The 25,158-nt window shown below is 40.9% G+C and overlaps 1 protein-coding gene across 2 annotated transcripts in view; it reads right to left on the reverse strand.

Moving 5' to 3' along the window:
• SPATA18 (spermatogenesis associated 18) overlaps window positions 1–25,158 on the reverse strand; it is a 44,163-nt gene that overhangs the window by 2,320 nt on the left and 16,685 nt on the right. Inside the window, exons 4-12 of one of the 2 annotated variants that reach the window (XM_081061525.1) lie at window positions 20,083–20,195; window positions 15,496–15,591; window positions 13,222–13,866; window positions 11,217–11,565; window positions 9,382–9,540; window positions 8,326–8,501; window positions 4,510–4,633; window positions 2,625–2,708; window positions 198–243 (exon numbers count right to left, since the gene is read on the reverse strand). In XM_081061525.1, the coding sequence (XP_080917651.1) occupies window positions 198–243; window positions 2,625–2,708; window positions 4,510–4,633; window positions 8,326–8,501; window positions 9,382–9,540; window positions 11,217–11,565; window positions 13,222–13,866; window positions 15,496–15,591; window positions 20,083–20,195 (1,792 nt within the window). The remainder of the gene's footprint in view (window positions 1–197; window positions 244–2,624; window positions 2,709–4,509; window positions 4,634–8,325; window positions 8,502–9,381; window positions 9,541–11,216; window positions 11,566–13,221; window positions 13,867–15,495; window positions 15,592–20,082; window positions 20,196–25,158) is intronic. The other variant, XM_081061526.1, reaches the window with a different exon arrangement.

Here is a 25,158-nt window from a genome sequence, read left to right on the forward strand (position 1 = left end):
TAAAATCTCTCAATTTAAGCTCCTCCTATGTCACTCATGGCACCTGCTCAGGTACCATCCACCCAGAAAGGAAAGGTATGAGGTAGAGGTAAACGCTGTCCCCTAGGAAGCAAAACATTCATTTTGCTGCACAGTGCTGAGTACTAAAAATAGCATTAAAACACAGAAAATTGTTCCATCTAAATCATCCCACTTACTTGGCAATCCATATCTTACTGGAGAAGGACTTCGGCTTTGAGATATCTGGAAAATATAAAAGTGTAATGTGAATCACACAGTACATGGAGCTTGATGAGTGAATCCTTTGGATGCTTTTTTGTAAAACCAGCTAAATAGTTGTTTTGAGACACTGTAGAACTATACTTTTCGCCCCTAAGGTTGAGCACTGCAATTCCTTTTTAACTTCCTGAAGTAAATGGGCACTTAATTTAAATTATATTATTAATTAAAATCTGGGTTCAGTGGCCTAGTTTTTGTTGCTTTTGTTATTGTTATTTAATGATTGCTAAAGATTTTGAGATTGGATGCTCAGTGGCCATACTGAATTAAAAGCTCTCCAGAAAATTATTCCTATTGTTAACTAGTTAAAGCTAAAATGATCAAATTCTGTCTGACAGATCCTTTATATGAATTATTTCATGTGTCCAAAATGCTGCCTTATTAAAAAAGGTCACTGGGCAGCCAGAAAAAAAAATCATTGTTCAAATCTCACTTTTGCTTTCACTAAGCAAAAGCCACTACCTGTGCCTACAAACCTGTTACAGCTCACAAATAAGTGACTATAGGCATTATTCTTGCTTGGAGCTTTCAAACACCTCAGATAAATAGACACTAGCAAAGATGGAAGCTGTTCTCGATGAGAGACTAAAACCCAGACTAACCAAAAATATTTCTCTTTTATTTTGTTAGGTGTACCAGTCTTATTGTAAGGAGACAATGGGGGAAGGGACAGAACTTTGTAGCAGTTTCACATTTGAGGCTATATTTTATTCTCATCTAAAGTTTAGATTACTTTGTTCTCTCTAAGCACAAAGTGGGAGAGAGGACGTGGTTCAGACATGTATAGGGGTTTATTACAGAGGGACAGTGCCCATTGATAGCCTTCCAGTGAGCATCCAGAGGTAAAATTCACCTTGGCTGTAAGCACAATAGGATCTAAATTGTTCTTTCTTCTAACATGTCATTTCCTCTTAGAATGAGGAGAATCTTCCAGTATAAAACTCTCAAGATTTCCTTTTTATTCATCAGTCCACTAAATGCACTCTCCTTTTGCTTTTACCTACTATAAATATTATCCATGAATAAAGACAAGTAAGTTATATTAAAATCTAAGAGCAAAAGAACTGTGTTAGATGCAAGTCATTTCCATTGTCAGGCCATTTGCTTCATTTGGATTTTCCTCCCCAATTTCCCAGCTCACTAAATGAAATTCTGCCAGATCAAGCTGAACCCCATCCTCACTGACAAATCCAGGAGGAAGATCTACCTACTCTGTGCTGCTTTGTGCCTCTTTTATAGATTGTATCATATACCACATTCAGTTACTTTGCTTACATCACATTAAATTTCCTATATCGAAACCCATTCAGGGAAGAGACCATGTTTTAGCCATTTTTATGTGCCGATCGTGCCATAAATCTAGCGTTCATCCGATACGGGGGTGGGGGGTGGAAGTTTGATAAAGGAGCGTGCTACAGTACCAACAGATGCTCAGTAAACTCAGTAAGAAAGGTGAGTCTTATTAACTGCAGGGGTTTTTGTTTTTCTTTTGCCAAGGGGGTTTTAGACATTTTTGGGTTAAAGCTGCATCGCTAGAGATAATTTCAGAGAAGTGGAGTATTCCCAGATGTGGTTCTCCTTCTCCATCAGTCTACCTAAAACAAGGTTGAACAAATAGTTTAAATTTTTTATTGGAAGGAACAGCACTTTGTTAGCTTATCTGGTGTCCACATGTTTGGTCCAGTCCAGTATTCAAACAGCATTGACTAAATAGTATTTGTTGAATAAATGAACATCATTGAATCATTAATAATATTAACGTGGTGAATCAATAATATTTTCAGTGATGAATCATTAATAATATTTTCAGTTTTCAGAGGTACTTTTACTATTATTTTTTTATTTGACAGAGTATTAGTAATCCTTCCAAGAACTAATATGCAAAGAGAATAATACTAATCTTATTCTTCCAAGTTTGAAGTTGGGAGGAAAGTTAATCCCTTCAATGCCCATTATACAATATCGAAAGCCAGACCATTTGAGCAATTTCTCCAAATCATACAGTAAGTTCCAGAGGAAACTGGGACCTATTCCAAGGTCAGTTGACCAAGGTGTCCTATTCTCTGTTCAAAAGACTGATACCTAATACCCCATTTTCATTCATAAAACTACGAAATAAGAAAAGTCTATTAGTCTTTCAACTAAATCAGAAAAAAACTACTCTACCTCCTTCTTTCTAGAATGATAAATTCCTCCTCCCAAGGTAGTATAAAAATCAATTTGGGGTTATTGCAACAGGTTCTCTTTCTACCTATAGACTTATAATCACCTCTATTATAGGTGACTGTTGAAGAAAAAAATGTCAACCATAGGATGATTTTGTGTAAAAATAACTAGATATGTACCGTGTTTAAACCAATATGGCTACGGAGGCAGATGGGACTTAAACTCCTGCTTCGACTTCGACTTACAGACTTCATCGAATCCCACTACGAAGTGAGAGAAAGAAAAACAGTCAATAGTCCGTGAAAGCACACATGGCTTAAAAGAGTATGCATATCCCACAGACCAAGGTTTTGCTGATATGATTACATTTGCCCATTACTGGTCATTAGCATAAGGTACACTCCCTTCACTTCCTATAGTTGCCCAATATTTGACAATACCTTTAGAGTATTTCTAAGAAAGAAATTCCATTACAATGAACTTGAGGATATTCAAACTCTTGGTGCTAGTAGAATTTTGTTTTGATGAATAAGTTGTTAGAAATTACATTACCCGTTTGCAAGTGTTAGAGAATGTAAGTTCCCCATGGGCAGGGATTTGTGTCTGTTTTGCTCATTGCTGGATCTTCAGCTCCTACACGCAGTGCTTGGGTCATAAATAACTACTGAATAAATAACTCTTGTTGAATGAAATGAATTCATGAACGAGTGACTGATTCACCAATGCTGCCTATCTACTCTCCAACTAAGTTAATAAGAAGAAAATCATATTCACAATAATGAGATTTCATTAGTAAAATCCTCCTTAAAAATTTCCCTTCATTTAACCCTTTCATTTTCCAAGTTCTTCCATTTAGGGTATTCTGGTTTTGTTTTAGGAATTTACACTGGGGCAAATGTTGGTGATATGCTTGATGGGAGAGAAGGCAATTGCTAGAACATAAGAATAGTCACTATTTCCTCTCCCTCCCTTCCAAATTGCACTGCAGACCATCTACAGTAAGAGTTTCTTAACAGAAGGTGATTATTATAGGGGCAAGAAGCGTATTTTATGAACTTATTCACTGTAGAGCCTGTGTAGTTGTCAAATTAACACAATCCAATTTCTATGAGCTCAACTTGCATAGCACAAAATATTTTATTGAGATACAACTAGCTGCAGTGGGCTGCTTAAGCTGCAAAAACCCTATTCTTAAATTCTTTTAAAACATACTGCTCCCCTTCTCCACTCTATAGGTGAAAATCTGCCATGATGTATGGCCCCTATTCTCTAGTTGAAAGAGAACAGGAACTGAGACCATGCAGATGGTGGCTTTGCTCTAGACCGAGGAGCTTCACTTCAGGAGTTACTTAACTCTAGGAATGGCAGGGTCAAAACTCCCTAATGTTCACTATACAGAATATGCAAGCACCCATGGCCAGCAGTTCCAACACCCAATCCCACCACAACACACACTCACACACTTGCATACCTAAGACTATTTTGAAGGCTGCCCAATTATTTAGCATGTTCTACAACCAATGTATACAGGAAGCAACCTTCCAAAGGTGATTGGCTCTTCTCTCCCCAAGTCCTCTGCCCTCTTTTTCTCCGTCCCTCCCCTCTCTATACATCATACCAAGGAGAGAACAACAGGACATGTTCATTGGTTTCCAAAAATAGAGAATTGTCAGTAAAAATTTGGCAACTGTTTCCTGAAAGTTAATTAATTACTTTCAAATGCTTGGAGTTACAAAAGGCCTCCAATAGGGTGACTTCAAAGGGCTTAGATCTTATAATAGCATTATATTGCTAAGATGGAGGAGGTAAATATGACTAGTTCCATCTTATAAATAAATGAAACAACAGGCAAAGAAATTACTACCAGAAAATTATGAAGAATCATTAATGAATCAAAGAAAAGAATTTGTTCTTTCCCTGATTATCCCTTTCCTCTCCTTTGTATGAAATTTTATCAAACAACTCTTTATAAACTTCTTCTATAGAATCTCTGGGTTTATAAATGTTCTCGAACTTGTGAATCAAACACTTGGGATGAATTTTCACTATGCAAGACATCCGTACAAAAGCCCCTCTCTTGGTGACAGCCTCTCCCTTCATGATGACAGTGTCATTCTCCATGAGCGCAGGCCACACATGATAGAAGACTAAGGGGGCAGTGAAATCGGAGTCATAGCTGCGACGGTACCTGTTTTAAATACACAAAAGGAGGAGAAAGAGAAGTTAAGGAATTATGTGGCATAACTGGGCAGGGGGATATCAGAGTAAATTTTCGTTTTGGTTAAGCTCAGATCTAGATAAATATGGATGCTTGTGCTATTATTAAAGAGATGGTTGTGGGCTCTTAGAATGTGAACCAGTGATAACGAGGACTGACAGGGACTCACTGAGAACGAGTCATGTCTGACTAATCTTGTCCTTCTCTTCTCAGGATTACAAGAGTTGCCATTCAGGGAAATGTTAGAGACTCTGTGAAGTCCTATAGGCTTCCTACAAGATTTCTCATGTATATTTGCAGACAAAATAAGTATAAGTAGGTGATTAACTTAAATAGGGGGGTTGGAAACTGATTCAGTGATCATTTCCAAAGTGGGATAATTAGTGGGTCAATGAGAACATGAATGAAGGTGCAAAGAGCTCTCTGTCTCAATCCTGTGATAAATCAACACATTCAGCAATGATCTGCATAAAATATAGAAAAATCGTTCAAAGGTGGGGAGTGGGTAGGAACAAAAAACAGATGACAGTAACTGGCTGGAACAATAAGCTGAATCTAATCAGATCCAACGTAATGCAGATACCTACGGGGTCCTACAATTGAGTCTAAAAAGCATTTAACTGCACAGATAAAAGTGATAAATGGCTTAATCATAGCACGAGTAAAAATTTAATAACAGATTTTAGTTGAACTCAAAATGAGTGAACAGCGTTATATGGCTGGAAAAAAAAAAGTACTACAAATTAGCTGAAATAATAGAGAATAAGAATGGAAATCATGTTAGCCCCTCTAGGCTGGTCATTTCAAAGCAGGGAACGCCATGCAATGTGGACACTTTCTTAAAAAGAAATGCCCGGAAGAGCATGGAGAACAGGCCAAGGAAACCATCCATTTGTCAGGAAGTCTCAAACCCCCTTCGTAGGAAAAAATCTGAAGCCATGAGATCAGATGGAAGAGAATTTAAGTAATGCTTTTACCTGTGTGAAAGGCTGCCAAAGTAAAAAAGAGAGAATGAAAAGAAAAAGCATTAGACTTGTTTTATGAAATCCTAGAAGCAGAGCCAAATCCATTACTAGGAACTCCAGTTTCCACTCCACAGCCATACAAGAGCACAGGCCACAAAGAGCCCCCAAGAGGCTGCATGTTCCCTCTGATTAAGGCATGGAAGCAGGAGGCCTGCCAGAGGTCTGGGAAATGTGCAGATTCCATGAACTGAAATGGGTGAATATTTCCAAGTGGGACCATGAATGCTCTAAGGAAAAAGGAATTTTAAAAAGAGGCATGCAGATATTGTATGCTCTGTAAGAGAATCAAAAAGATCCAACGGCAGTGTAATGTTCTAATATTCAGCTCTTCCACGAGGGGATGCACGCTGGCAGCAGTCATCTGAAAGAAACTAGAAGCTGGGAGATGGCAAGAAAATATAACATGCTATAAGGCAATTGGAAATGCCATCGTTGTGATTTGTATAAGCAAAATAAAGCTATATGGTCTCCATCGTCAACAAGCTGGTATGAATAGGGGGCTGCCACCAACCCATAACTCTACAACCTGAGCAAAGACCCGGAGCTAACATTTCCTGAGAACACACTACATGCCAGGCAGCGTCCTTAAGTACTTTATCTGAATGATCTCAACGAACTTCTATAGCCCTAAGAAATAGGTATTATTATTGCTTCCATTTGACAGAAGAAATTAAGGAACAGGAAAATTAAGTAAAATTTGAGTAAAAATGTAGCTGCCTAAGCCTGTACAGCTGATTCGTGGTGGATCCAGGATTAGAACCCAGGCAGTTTGACACCAGAGCCTGTTCTTAACCATTAGCATGGTCTCCTCCAGGATAATCTCTAGCTATATCATAAGATCTCATACAATTTCAGTAAAATGTTCTAAATTAAAGTTCTTCTAATTTATAAAGGAAACATTTACCATTTAAAAGCTGGTAGACATCTAGTGTTCCTCGATAAAAGAGTCTAGAGCAGTGATTTCCAAATGTTAGTGTGCAGAAGGAATACCTGGGTGCTTGTTAAATTACAGATTCCTCAACCCCACCCCAGGCCTATACTGCAAAAATGTCATGGAGTGTGATCCAGGAATCTGCATTTTTAACAAGTACTTGAGTAATTCTGATGCAGGTGACCCATACACCACATTTTCAGAAATCTGGCCTAAATAATGCAATAAAAACCAACAAAAGCGAAAAACCCCAAACAATCTGATTTAAAAATGGGCAGAGAATCAATCTTTTTCCAAAGAAGACATACAGGTGGCCAATAGGTTCACAAAAAGGTGCAGGTGCTCAACATACTAATCATCAGTGAAATGCAAATCAAAACCGCAACCTCATACCTGTTAGAATGGCTGTTATTAAAAAGACAAGAAATAATAAGTATTGGCAAGGATATGGGAGAAAGGAAACTCTTGTGCACTGTTGGTGGGAATGTAAATTGGTGCAGCCACTATGGAAAACTATATACAGGTTCCTCAAAAATTTAAAAATAGAATTACCATATGATCTAGCAATTCCACTTCTGGGTGATTATCCAAATAAATCCAGAATACTAATTCAAAAAGATATCTGCACCCCTATGTTCACTGCAGCATTATTTACAATAGCCAAGATATGGAAACAACCTAAGTGTCCATTGATGGATGAATGGATAAAGGAAGATGTGATAGATATATATATATAGATAGATATATATATATATATATATACACATATATACATATATATATACATATATATAAAACATATATATGTATATATATGTGTATATATATGTGTGTGTGTGTGTATATATATATAGAGAGAGAGAGAAAACAATGTATGTAATGGAATATCACTTAGCCATAAAAAATAATGAAATCTTTCATTTGTGACAACATGGATGGACCTTAGAGGGTATTATACTAAGAGTTATAAAACAGAGAAAGATAAATACCACATGATCTCACTTATATGCAGAATCAAAAAAACAAACAAAAATCAAGCTCATAAATACAGAGAACAGATTGATGGATGTCAGAGGCGTGAGGGGGTGAGCAAAATGGGTTAAGGAGGTCAAAAGGTACAAACTTCCAGCTATAAAATAAACAAGTCCTAAAGATGTAATATACAATATGGTACGTGTTTGAAAGTTGCTAAGAGAGTAGATTTTAAAAGTTCTCATCACAAGAAAAAAATTTCTGTCATTATGTATGGTGACAGATGTTAACGAGACTTACTGTGGTGATCATTCCAAAATATATACAAACATCACATCATTATGTTGTATACCTAAAACTAATATGATGCTATATGTCAATGCTACCTCAATAAGAAATAAATTTTTAAACAATAAAAAGTAATACACACTTGTATTTATATAGCACCTTTCTTTTAAAAAGGTCCAGAGAGGCTCCAGGTACTCATTAATTTTCCCCAAGACCAATATGTTGAATGGAAATCATCCCTCCTGAATCAGATTTGGCTGAGAAAGAAAATGACCCCAGGCGAGGGCCCTGCCCTGTAGTACCAGGAAGTACACGGCAGGGCCTGGAAATCAGGTCTTGTTTGTTGATTTCCCCACCCACAGTCCTTTTCCCTAAATTGTTCCCAGGTAATAGAGACAAGGTCACTTATTTATAGAGAACCCCTTAGCTTCTGCTATGTCTCTTACATGGAATCATTAAAAACCTCTCCATCGGCCCCAAATGCAATATCTAAGGGTGGCTCTAAAGTCTGCATTGCAAAGGCAATGCAGCATATCTCCTGGATGAAGTTACTGAGGATGCAAAAGTCAACTTCCTGAGGGAATGAAATCTTGGGGTTGATATTCATGGCTCGGATCACATCCTGAAAAACAAAAAGATGGCATCAACTTGTTACCAACCTGTGACATGAAACTGACAATCCTAAGGATATTATGACTGATGGAAGGTGGGAAAAGAGCATGTGAGTAAAAACAACTTACAGTGGAGAAGGATTACATGTGCTAAAAGGAGAAAGCCTTACTGATAGGGAAGGAGGAGGGATGACAGAGTACAAATGACATACTAAAGGCCTCAAGAGAGTCTCAAAAAAAAACAGCAAAAAAAACAAAAAAAGCCTTAGTAGCTTTTATTTATTGTTTCCTTATTCTGGGCAAGTTATACAATATGCCAACACAGAACTCTGACTTGTTCATAATCTATAATAAAAATAATAAATAATAATAATTATTATTATTATTTTATTGAGAGTCTTTTATTGAGAGTCTACTCTGTGCCAAGTCTTGTGCTAAGCAAATTACCCTTTTCCTTTAATTTAATCCTCTCAAGAACTCTATAAGGTCATGACCATTGCTGCTCCCATGTAAAGATTTAAAAACTAAAGCACAGAGAGGTTAAGTAAATGTGCAAGGTCACACAGTTAATAAGTGGCAGAGCCAGGATGCAAATCCACACCTATCTTTCCCAAAATAATTTATCTTAAGCACTATGATATTCTATCTTGCAGTCTTAAGAGCCTATTGAAAGAATAGAACTATAAATTTCAGAATACTTTTCCCCATAAAACGTCTAAGAAAGAAATAGCCAGTGATGACTGGTTCTACAAAGTAAATTGGGTGCTGCTCATTTCTGCTCTTCTATTACATAGAAGCAATACTAAGCACCAAATGGACTTCTGAGTCATTAGTATTCAGTATAAACATCAGCAGCAGCAAACTGTCCCCAATAAGAGACCCAACACTTACGTTTACACTGCTTTGGGAATCATACAGATCAAGATGACAAAGGATATAATCCGAGACAGCATTCTCAAAGTCATTTGACCCCGCATAAGATGGTGTCAACGATTTCTTCACACGGGTCTTGAAATGTCTGAATGCCATTTTAGCTATATGAAATGCCTCCTGCGCATAAAAATATCAGCAAATTTGTTTGGTGAGAGGAGGGGGGCAAAGATGTCCAAAGCAAAAAATGAAGAACACCCATCAAAAATTCAACATCTCATGGATATTCTAATAACTAAACACAGTTGGTCAAAACTAATTTTAATCTGGGAGAACATACACATCTCAATTTTGAAAAGTACACAAATGCGTATATGACTATCCATGTTCATTAATTTCAAGACGCTGGACCGTCGTTCTGGTAATCCTGAGTGCAGGAAGCAGTTGGTACAGAGGTTCAAGGAAATAGATCATCTATGATTACATAAATACTGGAAAAGTGCTAGTTGTTGCTATGCTGTCACAGTAATACCATACTACTGGTGAAGAAATGAGAGAAAATGATTAATCTAGGGTATATGCAGTACATAGACACACATCAAAGGTCTGGCATGTTATCTGGCACATAAATTTAATTCAAGAATTATGTATGGTGTTCGCTTCAGCAGCACATATACTAAAATTGGAATGATACAGAGAAGATTAGCATGGCCCCTACACAAGGATGACACACAAATTCGTGAAGCAGTCCATATTTTGCTTTTGTGATATCAGCGGGTGGAGGAACTGAGACAAAATAAAGGAAGTGCTTTACATGATCGAAGTTGCTTCCCGTCTCAAATCCCATCCCCAATTCCTCTGAGAAAAAGAAAAGAATTATGTATGAAATCCCTGTTATGTAGTCGGCATTGGGAAAACAGGTATGCGTGAAAGACATGGTCTCTATGTTTATAGAACTTTAACCAACTCAGAAAGTGATTCTTAATTATAAAACCAGAGGTGTGCAAACTTTTTCTGTAAAAAGCTGGATAGTACATATTTTAGGCTTTAGACATAGGCTCTTTCTTTTTTTTACTACCCTTTAAAAATGTAAAACCCTTCTTATATTCTTAATTCTCTGGTGGTATGTCTCTAAGAAATACAGGCCAGGGACAGCTATAGCCCACAGGTGCTAGTTTGCTGACCTCTGACATAAAATAATAAATACAGCATAAAGTTCAGTAGATTCTGATTATTCTGCTCCCACACCAATGTTCTGTTCTATTGTTTTAACATTTAACTGTTCTCATAAGGAACTCAGCAGCTCAATATGGTACTCAAGGAACAAACGCATTTGCTTTGGGATTTAGGATTCTACATCAGCACTTTTTAATCTGCCATACTCAAGTAGCGGATATGCTGGCAGCTTTAGCAACTACTCTTAGTTAAATAAACAGAAGAGTTAACACAATCACGGCCTTCTCATATTTCTAAGAACTGAAGGAAAACAATCAAATGATTGCCGTTAGCAATAATATATCCACTGGTGCACCTGTGTCCATTTAGAAGATTCAGTGCAAATCAACTTAGTATGTACCCATCTGAGAGAGTCCTACAGCTATGACTACTTCAACAAATGTCTGGTCAGTATCGATATTAATATATATGAATAGTTATTGATTGTGAAAAACGACTCATCCTACACACTTGCAATGGAAGGAAGAAAGGAAAACAAGAAGAAAGGAGGGCGGGAGGGAAATCCCACCCTCCTGCAGGGACCTCAGGCTCTACCAGTCTTGTTAAGCTGTTCAGTTAACCAAAACGTGTGTCCCCGCTGCGCCCAAGGACCCCTGGAGCGCAGCTGGAGTGTCACATACCACTGTGGCGATGTAAATGATACGCTGCACAGTCTCGGCTTCGTCAATGCAGCGCCGCAACAGGCACTGGGCATCCAGGCGGGCCTGGGAATAGGCATCGTTGAACCGCGACAGGAGGGCAGCCCTGCGCGCCGCACTGGACAGTCGGGCGCGACCCGGAGACGGGGTCCTGATCTTCACCATTGCGGTGGAGGGGCTGCCTGCCCGGCTGTGTCTGGGGCTGCGGCTGCGGCTGTGGCTGCGGTTGCGGCTCTGACTGCGGCTGTGGCTGCGGCTGCGGCTGCGGCTGCGGCTGCGGCTGTGGCTGCGGCCGCGAGGGGCAGGGCTAGGAGACCGGCTCCTGGCGGACCTGTTGATAAGCAAGAATCAGCAGGGAGGCACTCTGATTCACTTCTCTGTCCTTCCTGGACTCTGCTGCTCCTCCCCTCGTAAACCGCAAACGATACTAAGGAGCCATGCGCCCCTGCAGGCGGGAACGCAGCTGCCTTCCTGACCTCTCCACTAGGCCTGTCAGAGGCGCTGTGAATCCACCAGGCCTCGGACGTGATCACAACCACGAGACAAGACTCGATATTTATTTGCATGGTGAATTAGGATTGGTAAAACCCTTTCACTCATTGAGCACCTCAACGTATCCTTTAAGCAGCCCTGTGAAGCCAGCATGGATTGTTGGCCATTTTACAGATGAGGAACTTGAACTTCAGGAAAGTTAATTGGCTGTCCTAGAGTGACACAGCTAGCAAGAGCCCGAGTTCAAGAAGTCAGATTTTCAGTATTTCGTGCCCCAACACCTCGGTAGACGTTATGGTATAAGAGCTCACACCACATGAGCCTTATGTGAAAGATTTATGTTACAGTCCCAGCTTCTCCATGTCACAGCAGTGGCAGCGTCTGCAATCATTTCTCCTCTCCAGAGCCTCAGCTTTCACCCACATAATCTTTGCTCTATTTTGAGGTGGGGGTGGAGGTTGGAAGACCAGGTGAGCTAATACATGTGAAAGTACTTGGCGAATTGGAAAGCACCATATCAGTAAAACATATGTGACTACCAAGTACAACCTAAATTATCAGACTAGCTAGCCCAAAGGAAATGGGCCTCCTGAAAAGGGAGGTTTTGTAGAAGAAACTATGGTGCAAAAGGCAGTGCAACATGAACTCTAAGTGGGGGACAGCGTGGAGAATAGAGGTGGGGAAGCCCTCATTGATGGCGCTTGCCAGTTTCTAGGGTGCAACAAATTCTCCACCCATGGCCAATTTCAAGCTATCAATGTGATGTCACTGAACGCAGAGTTAGGCAAAAATGCCCAGAATCCACTCCTAGGATCCAGTACAAGGCGGTACAAGCACAACACGGGAGGAGTGATTCCCCAAAATGAAAGACATTTAGGGGAATAGAATGCGGTGCTGGCTTTGATAACCTGAACCAGGCCACGGGCGGGGGGGAGGAAGGAACATTAGAACAAAGAAAATGCAGCAACTCCAAACAGAAACATACTGTTTTGTCCTCACTTAACACTAACTGAATGACCTGTCCTAACGTTCTGTCCATCGCTAGAAAGGAATTTCACAAGAACACTTACCTACACAGCCATCAAACACAGAGAGCTATAAAAAGGAACTACCCTCCAGTAGAATGGCAGCTGGTCATCCCTGGAAGGAGGGAGGGAGGACTCAGAGATCTTCCTATCATGGAACAGTCATTCTTACATTATAGGCCCACTCAAATCTGGTTTCAAGCCAAAGAATTTTCCTTTCTCATATGTCTCAGTTTCATTCCTTAAGCCTCATCGTCAGCCCCAGGTCAGTTAGTGCCCAAGTACTGGGGATCCAGGGAGTGTTTTCTCACCCTGGAAGGGTGCAGTCAGAGAAAGCCCTTTACAATTCAAAGCTTCCCATATTGTTGGGATTTCGGTTCAAGCATGTCATTTTACTTTGTTTTCCAAGCCAGGCTTGTATCACTAACAATAGGAACTTAAAGGAAAGGGTCTGTGAGAATGTGTCAGACCTTCCTTGGAGGGCAGATTTTTCAGCACACAGAGCAGCGATCTCGTCCTTCAGCGTTCGGATCTGTTTCTCATAATTGCATATCGCGTCTGTGCTGGGCTTTTCAGAGCCGCGCTTGTCCGAGCCCCACCGCTCAGATCTCCTCTGCTCCCAGCGCCTACTCTCGGGGCTTCTGTACTCCCAGCCTCTCTGCTCTGAGCGCATAGGCTCCAGGCCCCTCTGTTCAGTGCGCGTAGGCTCCCGGCCTCTCTGCTCCGAGCGCATAGGCTCCAAGCCTCTCTGCTCCAAGCGCGTAGGCTCCAAGCCTCTCTGCTCCGAGTGCGTAGGCTCCAAGCCTCTCTGATCGGGGCCCCTAGGCTCCCAGCCTCTCTGCTCCGAGCGCATAGGCTCCAAGGCCCTCTGCTCCGAGCGCGTAGGCTCCAAGCCTCTCTGCTCCGAGCGCGTAGGCTCCAAGGCCCTCTGCTCCGAGCGCGTAGGCTCCAAGGCCCTCTGCTCCGAGCGCGTAGGCTCCAAGGCCCTCTGCTCCGAGCGCGTAGGCTCCAAGCCCCTCTGCTCCGAGCGCAAAGGCTCTACGGTCTTACGCGCCGAGCCTCTTAGCTCTGAGCTCCTGTTGCGGGCCTCCTCATGGGCTTGAAGAGTTTTAAGCCTGAACAGCAAAAAAAAAAAAAAAAAAAAAAAAAAAAAACGAGAGAAAAAAAATTTTTTTTAAGAAAGAAAAGAGAAGGAGGGAGGGATGGAGGAAAAAGCAATAAACAACAATGGGTATACTTAACAACAGTGGCTACTATGATGGAAACACGTAGGAATTAGCAATTAGAAATACGTAGGAAGTAGAATTGCCAGGGTCAGGGGGCCACTCCATGTCTGCAGTTTGCATGTGAAAAAGCTCTTGAAGAGAAGAGAGGCATGCAGAACTCTAGCAAAAGCAGAACGGGCCTATAGTCATACTGTTCTATATTGGACAGATCTTAACTGCACAAAACTCTGGAAACATTTGACCTCCAAAACCTAGTCCAGAGCTGGGCAAAAACATAATATACTATCCTCACTAGCTCTTCCATTCTCTAAACCGATGGAATATGGGGAAAACTACAATGGAAATTGAATAACATCCTCAGTACTAGGTGGAAGTATGGACCTATGAAAATAATATATTACAAATAAACAAAGCTTTGGAAATAAAATTGGCACCTTTATAAAGATACAAAGAGGCATGGCCATCATAAAACAGGAGTAAAAGTCATAAGAAGAGGACATGCTGTAATGAAAAGACAATAGTGTAAGATGAAAAAGGTAAGGGGTAAAATTGAGAAGGATGTTAAAAGCTAAAAATGTAACTGCAGAATTAAAAGGCGCTACAAACATTAAAGAACAGAATTGGTGCTATTGGAAATCACTGAGTAGTATGATCAATGTATTTGAGAAGGTATATCTCTTAGTATTAGTGCTAATACTAATAGATTAAAGTGATGAGAGGGGAGATAGAAGTGAAAAATAAAATGGTGTTCCACGCTAAAATTTGTGGGTATTTTTTAAGAAATCAGAACAATTAAAACGTGGGAAGGCAACAGAATGATATGTATCTATCATGATGATATATATATGAGGATGTTATATATAATGTATTTTAATATACTTTCCACTTGCTCTTTTTGGGGAGAAAAAAAATCAAAATTAAGATCAAGGAAGGTATAATCTTAAAGGATCGGTGTCTTTTCCCCTTCTAGAAATTTACCTAGAGAGAATAATCTGAAATTTAAACGGATTTGCCACAAAATTATCACAACGTTATTTCCAGTGTTGAAAACTGCTATCAAAATAATCAATATTAGGGAAATACCCAAATGATGGAACATGATACACATATTTAAAACTAAGTTCTGCATTTTTTCTTAGTAATAGAGAACAATGTTAAGTGAAAACAATGTTAAGTGAAAAAGTGGGATCCAAAATTATAAACTCATACTTATTTTGTAGTTTTAACCCTATTTTTAATGTATGAATTGGAAGATATGTCAAATGGTAACAGTACTGGTTCTGGAATTACAAGAGGGTTTTTAGTTTCCTTTATACTATGTTGTACTTTGAAACTTTTCTCTAGTAGATAGGTAATGTTTTTGTAGTAAGAAAAATATATAAAACACCAATAAAAATATCGCTGCCTTTCCTCTTTGATTGTGAACAGATTCTTTCATATTTTGATGGAACACCAAAAAAGCTACATTCAAAGATTAATCAGCAGGCTGCAAATAATCCTGCCATTTCTTTTTCTTACTGATTTCTTAGCTGACTTATTTCCTCCTCTGCAGCCAAAAGGGACATGGCCGATTTGTCCTTGGTTTCTTCAAGAGTCTTTTCAGTTTCAGCCAGACTGTAAGAGAAATCAGTAACTAAAGACAGATTCTCCAAAATTGGCAGATTTTCTAAATCAAGGCATAGGTTCGCTCAGGAACTTTTGGCGTATGATATAAATTCAATATAAACAAGCTCACTTTATAAGACATCTGCATTCAATTAGATGATATTGCAAATTGTATGGAGCACTTGTATGCAAAAACATACTAGCATCCTTTCTCAATGTCAAACACAAAGAAATTACAAAGCTACTAGCTCTAAAAGACTAATAATTACTAATATTAAAATGTAAAGGACAAAGAAACTTGTTCAATTACTCCTTCTGATGACCCTAATTCATCTGCTCTAATTACACCAAATTCCCAGGTTGCCTCACTCTATAAAAGTCTTCATTTTTCTGCAATATACTATCACCTATTCTCATTACTTTGTACAGTAGAGCAGCATTTGACTTAATTTTCCCAGGCCTCCTAAATGTAAAAACAATTATTTACCCATTCTGTAGAGAAAGCCCTCCACAATTACACCTGACTACCAAGTATTTCATGTCTTCTTGCCTCTGACTTTCACCACTTGTTAAGCACGAGTTTCCCAACTTTTCCATGTAGCTCAGTCACTGTTAGTTAAGGACTCTCTCCAATGTAGGCAAATCATAATAAATCATATTATTCTTTAAGGCTATCTAAATTTAAAAGGAAAAGGGAGTGTGATGGATGACATTGGATGAAGACCAATCAATGGTTCTCAATTACGTTGTCCTAGTGCAGTGAGAGACCACGGGCTGGCAAAGGTTTCTTGACTTACTCACTCTACTTCCTTAGAACATCCACACTCTTTCATCACAGTGGTCCTGAGGCGAAGAGGGTGCAACTGTCTTCTAGACTCACACCAGTCTTCCTCATCCTGCCAATGCCACTCCACATACCATCCTCGACTCTCTCGAGCCAAATTTGTCTCCCCTTCTCCTGAGCTCCTCCAACTCTCAGTTCACATTTATAATCTCATTACAAACACACTGTGAACTACTTGAAGGCAAAGATTTTATTTTATTCATCTCTCACCACCAAAAATGAACAAAATGTCTAAAGTCTAAAACAAAGCCATAGTAGCAATAACTTCACAATAGGCCTACTAGAGATTGGAAGGAAATTGCTGTGATCTTATTCAAATGTGAATATGTTATAGATTTTAAAATATATATATGGGAAATGTGAATATGTTATAGATTATAAAAAATATATATGGGAAAATGAACAATGAACTCTTTTTATCAAGAGAAAACTGTAGAAAATTAAAAGAAGGAATAGACTAAGAAAGAAAGGAAAGTATGAACAGGAATAAAATAGTTTTTTTTTGTTTTCTCTCAAGACATGGTATTCACGTGTGAGCACATATCCATGCAAGCAAACATACATGCTAATTTGGTGCCCTTGGATGACATACAGAGAGAAGAAAGGGAGGCACTTCATGTGCCAGGAATTGTTTTAAGCAGGTTAATATTTATTTAAAGTTATTACAGATTTATCATTCATTGAACAAATTCTTGAGAATGTACTGTGTGCCAGGTCTGACGCTGGGTGCTGGAGATACAACAACTGTCAAAAGAGCAACACGAGACAGTAAGGCTTTGGAGTCCAGTGGATCATAAATATGCAAACAAATTTTTCAAAGTTGCAAATTAGGGTCAGTGCTATTCTTAGATCGTTGTAAAGGAGAATTAAAGGAGGGGGCAGGAAAGACCTTTTGATGTATAGTGGTCACAGACAGACTCTGAAAAGTCGCATTTAAGCTGAGATCTGGAGGATAATAAAGAGCCAACAGTGCAAAGAGTCAGAGAAGACTTCCATTTTCCTGAAAGAGCACAGGCAAAGGCCTTCAAGTGAAGCAGTAGACAGTGGAGTAGGCGAGGGGAACCTGGCAGGAGACGAGGGTGGAGCAAGAGGTCAGGCCAGATCAGGCAAGGTTGTGAGAGCCCTGGGAAGGAGTTTAGAATTGTTTTCTAGGAGGCAACTAGCAGCTGTTCAGCAGGGGGGTGACTTGATACAACAGATATACATCTACATTTGCTACGTGGGAAATGGATTTTAGTAGAGCAAGAATGGAAACAGGGAAGCTAATTGGAAAGCAATGGGTTGAGGCAAGAGGTATCGGGGCAATGGCAGTAGAATAGAAAGAAAGAAAGAAATGTGGGAGATGCTTAGGGAACAGATTCAACTGCATATTCTAGTACATTGGATATAGGAAATGAGGAAAAGCGAGATACCTAACCAGAATCCAGCCATAAAATCTAGTGGTCTTCCCTCGTCTAGGGCTCATCGAACCTGGGCAGACCTGTCCCCATCCAGCACTGTATTGGAATTCATACCTTTGGAACTGAGTCACAACCAAACATGGGACCCTCCTTGGGTGGACCAATCATTCCACAGCAGGCAGCATCCTGGCTTTAGAGACAAGTAGGCAGAGTAAGAGAGGGAGCCTAGAGCTGGCTGCCTTACAATGTAGGGAACAGCCTCCATCATTTGTGATGCTTTATATAAAAACAGAATATGAACCATAGGTGGATTCAAAACAAAACAAAATTAGGATATTCAGGGAAAAGCAATAAGCACCTTCCTGTGTGCAACTTTCAAATGGAGGGTGGGACGGGGGATATGTGTATATAGATAAAGAGAACACACACACACAAATGATAAAGCAAATTGGGCCAAAGTGTATGAAAGGGTATATGGATGTTCTTAGTACCATTCTTGCAAAGTTTCTGTATTTGAAATAATTTCCAAATAACAAGTTTGTAAAAATATATGCAGTCATATTTTCTTGGTCCACAGTGCCCCTCATAGGTAACTACAGAGCCATAGTGACAGAGAGGGAGGTAGGGATTCCTGGCTCCTATTAGTGCTGATAGACATCAAGAGCCAGCAAAGACTCGAAGCCCTGCCTCACAACTAGAGGCAAATGGAGGGACCTGGTCATCAGCAGCAGTGGCCAGCAAATGTCCACGGAGACCTCACCAGACAAAACATATCTCACCACGCTTTAGCACAAGACACCAGTGCCCAGGTGTAACTGAGGACAGCAAGAACCCAGCGGGCAGTACAAGACCAAAAGGCCCTCTCCTCCAGCGCGAGGAGAGCATGCAAGCCCCCCCTCGACCCCTAGATGCCAGTCTAAGGAAGGAGGAGGGAATGACACCCCTTGACAGGGGAAACACAGCCCCTAACAGAAGTTTGAGCTTGGAATTAACTGAATATTTACATAAAAGGAACTACAATAAACCAGAAAAGAAGTGGCAGATTTAAGGATCCTCCTCACCCCACTCCAAACCAGCTGACATTAGTTGAAATAAGTTGCAGAAATTTAGAGGAATTATGCTCTTTGTACATTACATTTGTAAACTTTGCTGCAGCTATAAAACTGCTCATTGATGACAGTTCCAATCAAAATAATGAATGGGAGTGTGTGGAGGTAACTCTGCGTGTGCGTGCAAATACACACAAAGAAAAATGTCTGGAGTAAAATATACCAGAATATTAACAGGGATAAGATTAACAGAGTGATTTTCATTTAGATACTTTGTTATATGCATTTTGAGAAAGAAATTTGTATTTTCTAATCACGCAGAACTAAATCGTTCGAGATGGTTTCCTTAAAAGGAAATCTCAACAGAGAACAAGGCAGAACGCCACAGCCTATTCCATCACAAGCCTTAACTAGTTAAGAAAGCATTCCTCGCTGTCCCATATATGTCCGCAATGGAGCGATGCTGTGGTAGGGGTAACACCTTATTGATGTATTTGTGTTAGGTCCGTCGAATGCAGTTTCATACACACATGTCTATCTTCTTCAAGTACAAGCCAAAGTTTGGGATTTTCTTGCCAGTGATTCCTTAAACTTGTTACCCTGGCTTTGCACATAGCATGCATCTGATATCTGTTGCTGTCTGGCATTGCTTCAATTTTTAAAAACACATTTTTATATCTAATCATTATTCCAATATCTTGAATTGTTCATTCTGTAAAGAATTTTATCTCGCAGTCCCACTCCCTAAGTGACAGATAAATGCAGCCTGCTTCATCTTGCTTTTGCTCTTTCTCTTAATTTTTCTCATTTCCTGCTCTTACACCCTCCTTAACTCTTCCTTTCTGCATCTTGAATAGATTTCCATGTAACAATATTCCTCTGTTTATAAAAATGGCTGATAATGAGCTTATGGAAAAGAAGGAGCTCCGGGAATGGAGCCAAGGGTAGCAGGGTCTTGGGGATCATGACATAATATAGAAATCCTGTCCCCAGCTTCAAAGATACTGACTCCCAACTCTCTCTCTCTCTCTCTCTCTCTCTCTCTCTCTCACACACACACACACACACACACACACACACACACACTCACATTACTTATTAGCAAATGCCTACATTTTACATGAGCCATTATTCTCCTTTCAAACTTAAAAATCAAATGAAGAACAAACAATTTTTTTTGGAAAAAGATAACTTGCATTCCTCTTACTCGTCTTGACCCTGATTGACTTGATTAGGAGATGAGTTCAGCTCAGAGACTAATTGTTGTATAGCCCAATTCCGAACACCAGGCTCTTTCTGTTTCTCCTTATCCAACGTGTCCTGCAATGATACACACGTGAAAAAATCATCTGAATATATAAAAAACATAGACAGATTGCAAAAACATTAGACTGAGCAAAAGAAATCAAGCCCATAATGTATAGTTCCATTTACATGCAGTTCTAGTGCGGGCAAAATTAATCTAGACTGATAAAATCAGAAGAGTGGTTGCCCTGGGAATGGAAGGAAGTGGTTGGGAAGTGGCATAGGAATGCTCTGGAGTGATAAAAATGTTTTATATTTTAATAGGGGTGTGAGTTACACAGATATATGCATTTGTCGAAATCATCCAATTGTGGATGTTATTGTAGGTAAATATACTTCAATGTTTTAAAAAAAGACATTGAAATATCATCCTATATCTCTACACCCAGAATAACATGCATAGGAGGTGAAAAGCTAAGAAGCATATGAAAATCCCCAGGGAAGAAAACTGGTTAAAGATAACTGACATCTGGAAATGAGCAAGATGACAGAATAGGTAAACACTATGCCTGCCACCTCCCATGATCTCATAAAATTAAGAATTATTGAACAATCAACCTTGAGAATCATCTGAAGATTAGCTGAACAGAACTCCTATAACTAAGGTTATAAAGAAGAGACCACATTGAGACTGGTAGGAGGGGCAGAGATATAAAACAGGTTGATCCCAAATCCACAGGTGGTGGTTGAGAACTGGGAGGAAGGTCCCCCCTTAACAGTGAGGTGCCCCAGCCCCACACTGGGCTCATGAGCCCAGGGGTCTTGTGCTAGGAAGAGGAGTCCCCACAACATCTGGCTGTGAAAATCAGTGAGGATTCCCTCCATCCCTCACGGTGAGACAGAAGGTGGCTGGAAACCCAGAGTGCCACATAAAGGACTTGCAAACTGAGTCACTCACTTGCAGGCACTCACCTGGGGCTCCAGCGGAAGGATGATGACTCAAGAGGCACCAGAAATATATCAGGAAAGACTGAGTAGTGTGGCTTCAGCTTAAGGCACAGAGGGATAACCACCATTATCCCTGCATGGAGCCCACCTCACGTGTAACCTATGTGAGGGCACCATCTTTCCTGTGTTGAGCCCACCCCCATAGGGCCAAATCTGAGATTGAGTTGGTCTGGTAAAATCCACTTGTGCATGCACCACCTTAGTGACTCCCTTGGACCCCACCCAACTAGTGTGAAATCACCGAGGCACCCTCAGCTCCTGGGCATTTGGCCCTGCCCCACAAGCTGCTGGAGGCTTCAGCAGGCAGCCCACTGCGGCCTGGGAAGATTTCAATGGTACGTAGTCAGACTAGCTTGCGTTGCAGCCTTTCCAGGATGGCTCCCAGGGTTCTGTGGGCCTGAGGCAAACGACAGCTGGCCACATTGTTCTCAGGGTATCTTGTGGAGTGGCCAGAGGCTCAGTCTGGCGCAAGAACTAAATCTGCATTAACTTTGTGAAAACCACTGGCCATACCCGGTGAATCCCTGGAACCCAGTCCCAAACAACTCAGGCAGCATTCTGAGGGCATTGTTAACACTGGGTCAACCAGCCCAGCCTGTCCACCTAAGGAAGATCTTTCAGCCACTGAGCCTTATGGGCAGCTGGCAACAGGTCTAAGGGGACTCTGGGACTTTTGCTAAGCTGCCCCAGGTCTGACACAGGTGGCAGCCAACCTCTGTTCACAGTAAGGCCACCCCCACATGCCTCCAGGTCCAACACCGGCAGCAAACAAACACATATAGATCTTCAGATCCTATAGGGTAGCCCCTGATCACAGGCAAGGCTGAAATTGGCTGGCACGTGACCCCTCCTAAGAGGCACAAAAAAATAATACATCCAGAAGCCATCCTCAGACCACACCAGAGCACTACCTGATTAGCCCCACAAGCAGCACATCCAAAGGGTAGTATTAATAGGCACAGCAGCCCACTCGAGAGAATCCCTTTCTGAGGGCTCAGCCCCCACCTCCCATCTCCCTTACCTCCCCACAGCTGCTCATACACTGTGGGTATAGCCAGTCCTCACAGCCAGTCAGCCTGAGAGTCAATCCCACCCACTAACATGCCAAAAACAATTAAGGCTCAACTATAACAGGAGAATACACACAAGGGACACTCCTGGAACACATGTACAGGTGATCAGAGAGACTGTGCCCACTGGACCACACAGGACACCTACTACATAAGGCCACCTAGCAAAGACTGAGAGACATAGGAAATCGGTACCTAATAAATAGAAGCAAACACAGAGAGGCAGACAGAATGAGGAAACAAAGAAACATGTGCCAAATAAAAGAACAAAAGAAAACTCCAGAAAATGAACTCAATGAAATGGAGGCAACCAACCTATCAGAGACGGCGTTTAAAACACTAGTTATAAGAATGCTTAAAGAACTTAGTGAGAACTTGAACAAAGAGATAGTAAGCATGAAGAAGGACATACAAACCAAAAGTATGGGAAAATTAAGTGAATTAAAATTTAGTATTGGGAAGTTTCTTCATTGAAAAAAAAACATTTAATAATTATGGAAAACAAACACTGTAAAAGAAAAAAAGATCTTTGTGTGAATTTATAAACTCACAAGATTATAGAGAGGCGAGTTTTGAGGTTGGAGCAGACAGGCATTGAAAACCACGCCATCTACATTTGATAGCCTATATTCTTTGCCATATTATCATATTGCCCTATATTTAATCTGTTTTTTTTAAGTTGGCTTTAAATTTCTGACAAAACTTCTTGACTTATTTAAAGAAATTAATCTAAAACCAGTCAGAAGTGAGGGATACAATAACTGGAATGAAGAATGTACTACAAAAAAATCAATAGCAGATTAAATGAAGCAGATCACTGATTTAGGGTCAAGATGGTGGAGTAGGTAAATGCGGTGCTCACCTCCTCTCAGGACCATATCCATTACAGCTAATCCATTGAACAATCATTATTGAGAATCGCCTGAAGCCTAGCTGATCTACAACTATGGGCATACAAAAGAAGCCACCTCAAGACTGATAGGAGGGGCAAAGATGTGGAATGGGCCTGTCCCAAACTCATGTGTGACCATTAAAAATCACACGAGGGATTTAAGATCACACAAGGGAGGGATCTCTCAGCTGCAAAAATTCCCCACTAAGGAGTGAGGGATCCCAGCCCAGGGTTTCAGTGCTGGGGAGAGAAGTCCCCATAACTTCTGGCTGTTTCCACAGATTGTGGCTGTTTCCAAAGATTGTGGCTGAGTGAGATGGAGGGCAGCTGAACTCCCAGGCGCTCCCCTAAAAGGGATCACACATGGACTTATTCATTGACAGGCTCGCTTGCTCTGAGCTCCAGCACTGGGGCAGCAGCTCAAAAGGCACCATACAGGGAGGAACTGAATTATCCAGCTGCAGGGTGAGCACTAGAGGAGCAGCTTTCTCCCAGATGGAGGAGCTGGCAGAAGCCATTGTTTCTTTGTCCAGCCCTCCCCGTCCCTGTGTGCAGACACAGGCAGACACTATATCTGAGTCTTCATCAAACCAGCTATCACCTTTCATCTACCCTGCCATAGTGATCCTGAGACCCCACCCTACCCAACTTTTGGGCACACCCAAGCAACTTCCAGTGGCTTTTCCATGTAAACAGCGTGCATTGGTTCATGCTACAGGCTTTCTTAAAAATCTCTCAGAAGTTCACAAAACCCAAACAAGCAGCAGCTGGTTTACATGTGTCCCTAAGCCTGGTACTAGCTACAGCTGGCATTAGTTCATGGCTTGGCCTCTCAAGGCACCTCCAAGTACTGTGCAGGTGGGGGCCATCTCTGGATTGTTTTGTGGCTTATGCCAGGTGGACCTGGGTAGGGCACTAACTGCCACTGAACTTGGCCTGCAGCAGGTACCCGCCCAGGAGGCCCTGGGGATGGCAGGCCCAGTAGGCAGCTTCAGACTAGCCTGAAGTATCACCCAGCCACCTCCAAAGATGACATATAGAAAGGCCAGAATAGGCAGGCACCAAAGCCACACTAAAGTGAACCCTGCTCTGTATGGTCACCTCTGCACAACAGCTCTTCCACTGTAGTCACAGCCAGTCCTCACAACCAATCAGCCTGAGTATCAATCCCTCCCACTGATGTGCAAACAGCAATGAAGTCTCAACTACAACAGGAGAGCACACACAACCCACACAAGGAACACACCTGGCTCTGCTGACCAGGGAGACTACACCACTGGGTCGCACTGTACATACAGTGCGTATGTACTACATAAGTACTACATAAGGCCACTCTACTAAGACTGGGAGGTATACGGGAGGTATAGCAGCCCTACAAAAAAAAAAAAAAAGCAGCACAGGGAGGCAGCCAAAATGGGACACAAAGAAACACGTCCCAAATAAAAGAACAGAACAAACCTCCAGACAAAGAACTAAACAAAATGGAGACAAGTAATCTACCAGATGCAGAGTTCAAAACACTGGTTATAAGGATGCTCAATGATCTCAGGGAGAACTTCAATAAAGTGATAGGAAACATAAAAATGGAGATTGAAAACATAAAAAAAGAACCAGTCAGAAACAAAGACTACAATAATGGAAATGAAGAATACATTAGAGGGAATCAACAATAGATTAGATGAAGCAGAGGATTGAGTCACATATTTAGAAGATAAGGTAGCAGAAAACACCCAAACAGCAAAAAGAATCCAAAAAATGAGGAGAGTTTAAGGGGTTTCTGGGACAACCTCAAGCATACCAACATTCGTATCATAGGGGTACCAGAAGGAGAAGAGAGAGAGCAAGGAATTCAAAACTTATGTGAAGAAATAATGACTGAAAATTTCCCTAATCTGGCAAAGGAAATAGATATACAAGTCCAGAAAGCAGAGATTCCCAAACAAGATGAACCTAAGCAGACCCACATCAAGACACATTATAATTAAAATGCCAAAGGTTAAAGACAAAAAGAGAATCCCAAAAGCAGCAAGAGAAAGACAATGAGGAGACTCCCATAAGGATGTCAGTT

The sequence above is a fragment of the Rhinolophus hipposideros genome (genome assembly GCF_964194185.1).
Source record: "Rhinolophus hipposideros genome assembly, chromosome: 1".
NCBI classification, from domain to species: Eukaryota; Metazoa; Chordata; class Mammalia; order Chiroptera; family Rhinolophidae; genus Rhinolophus; species Rhinolophus hipposideros.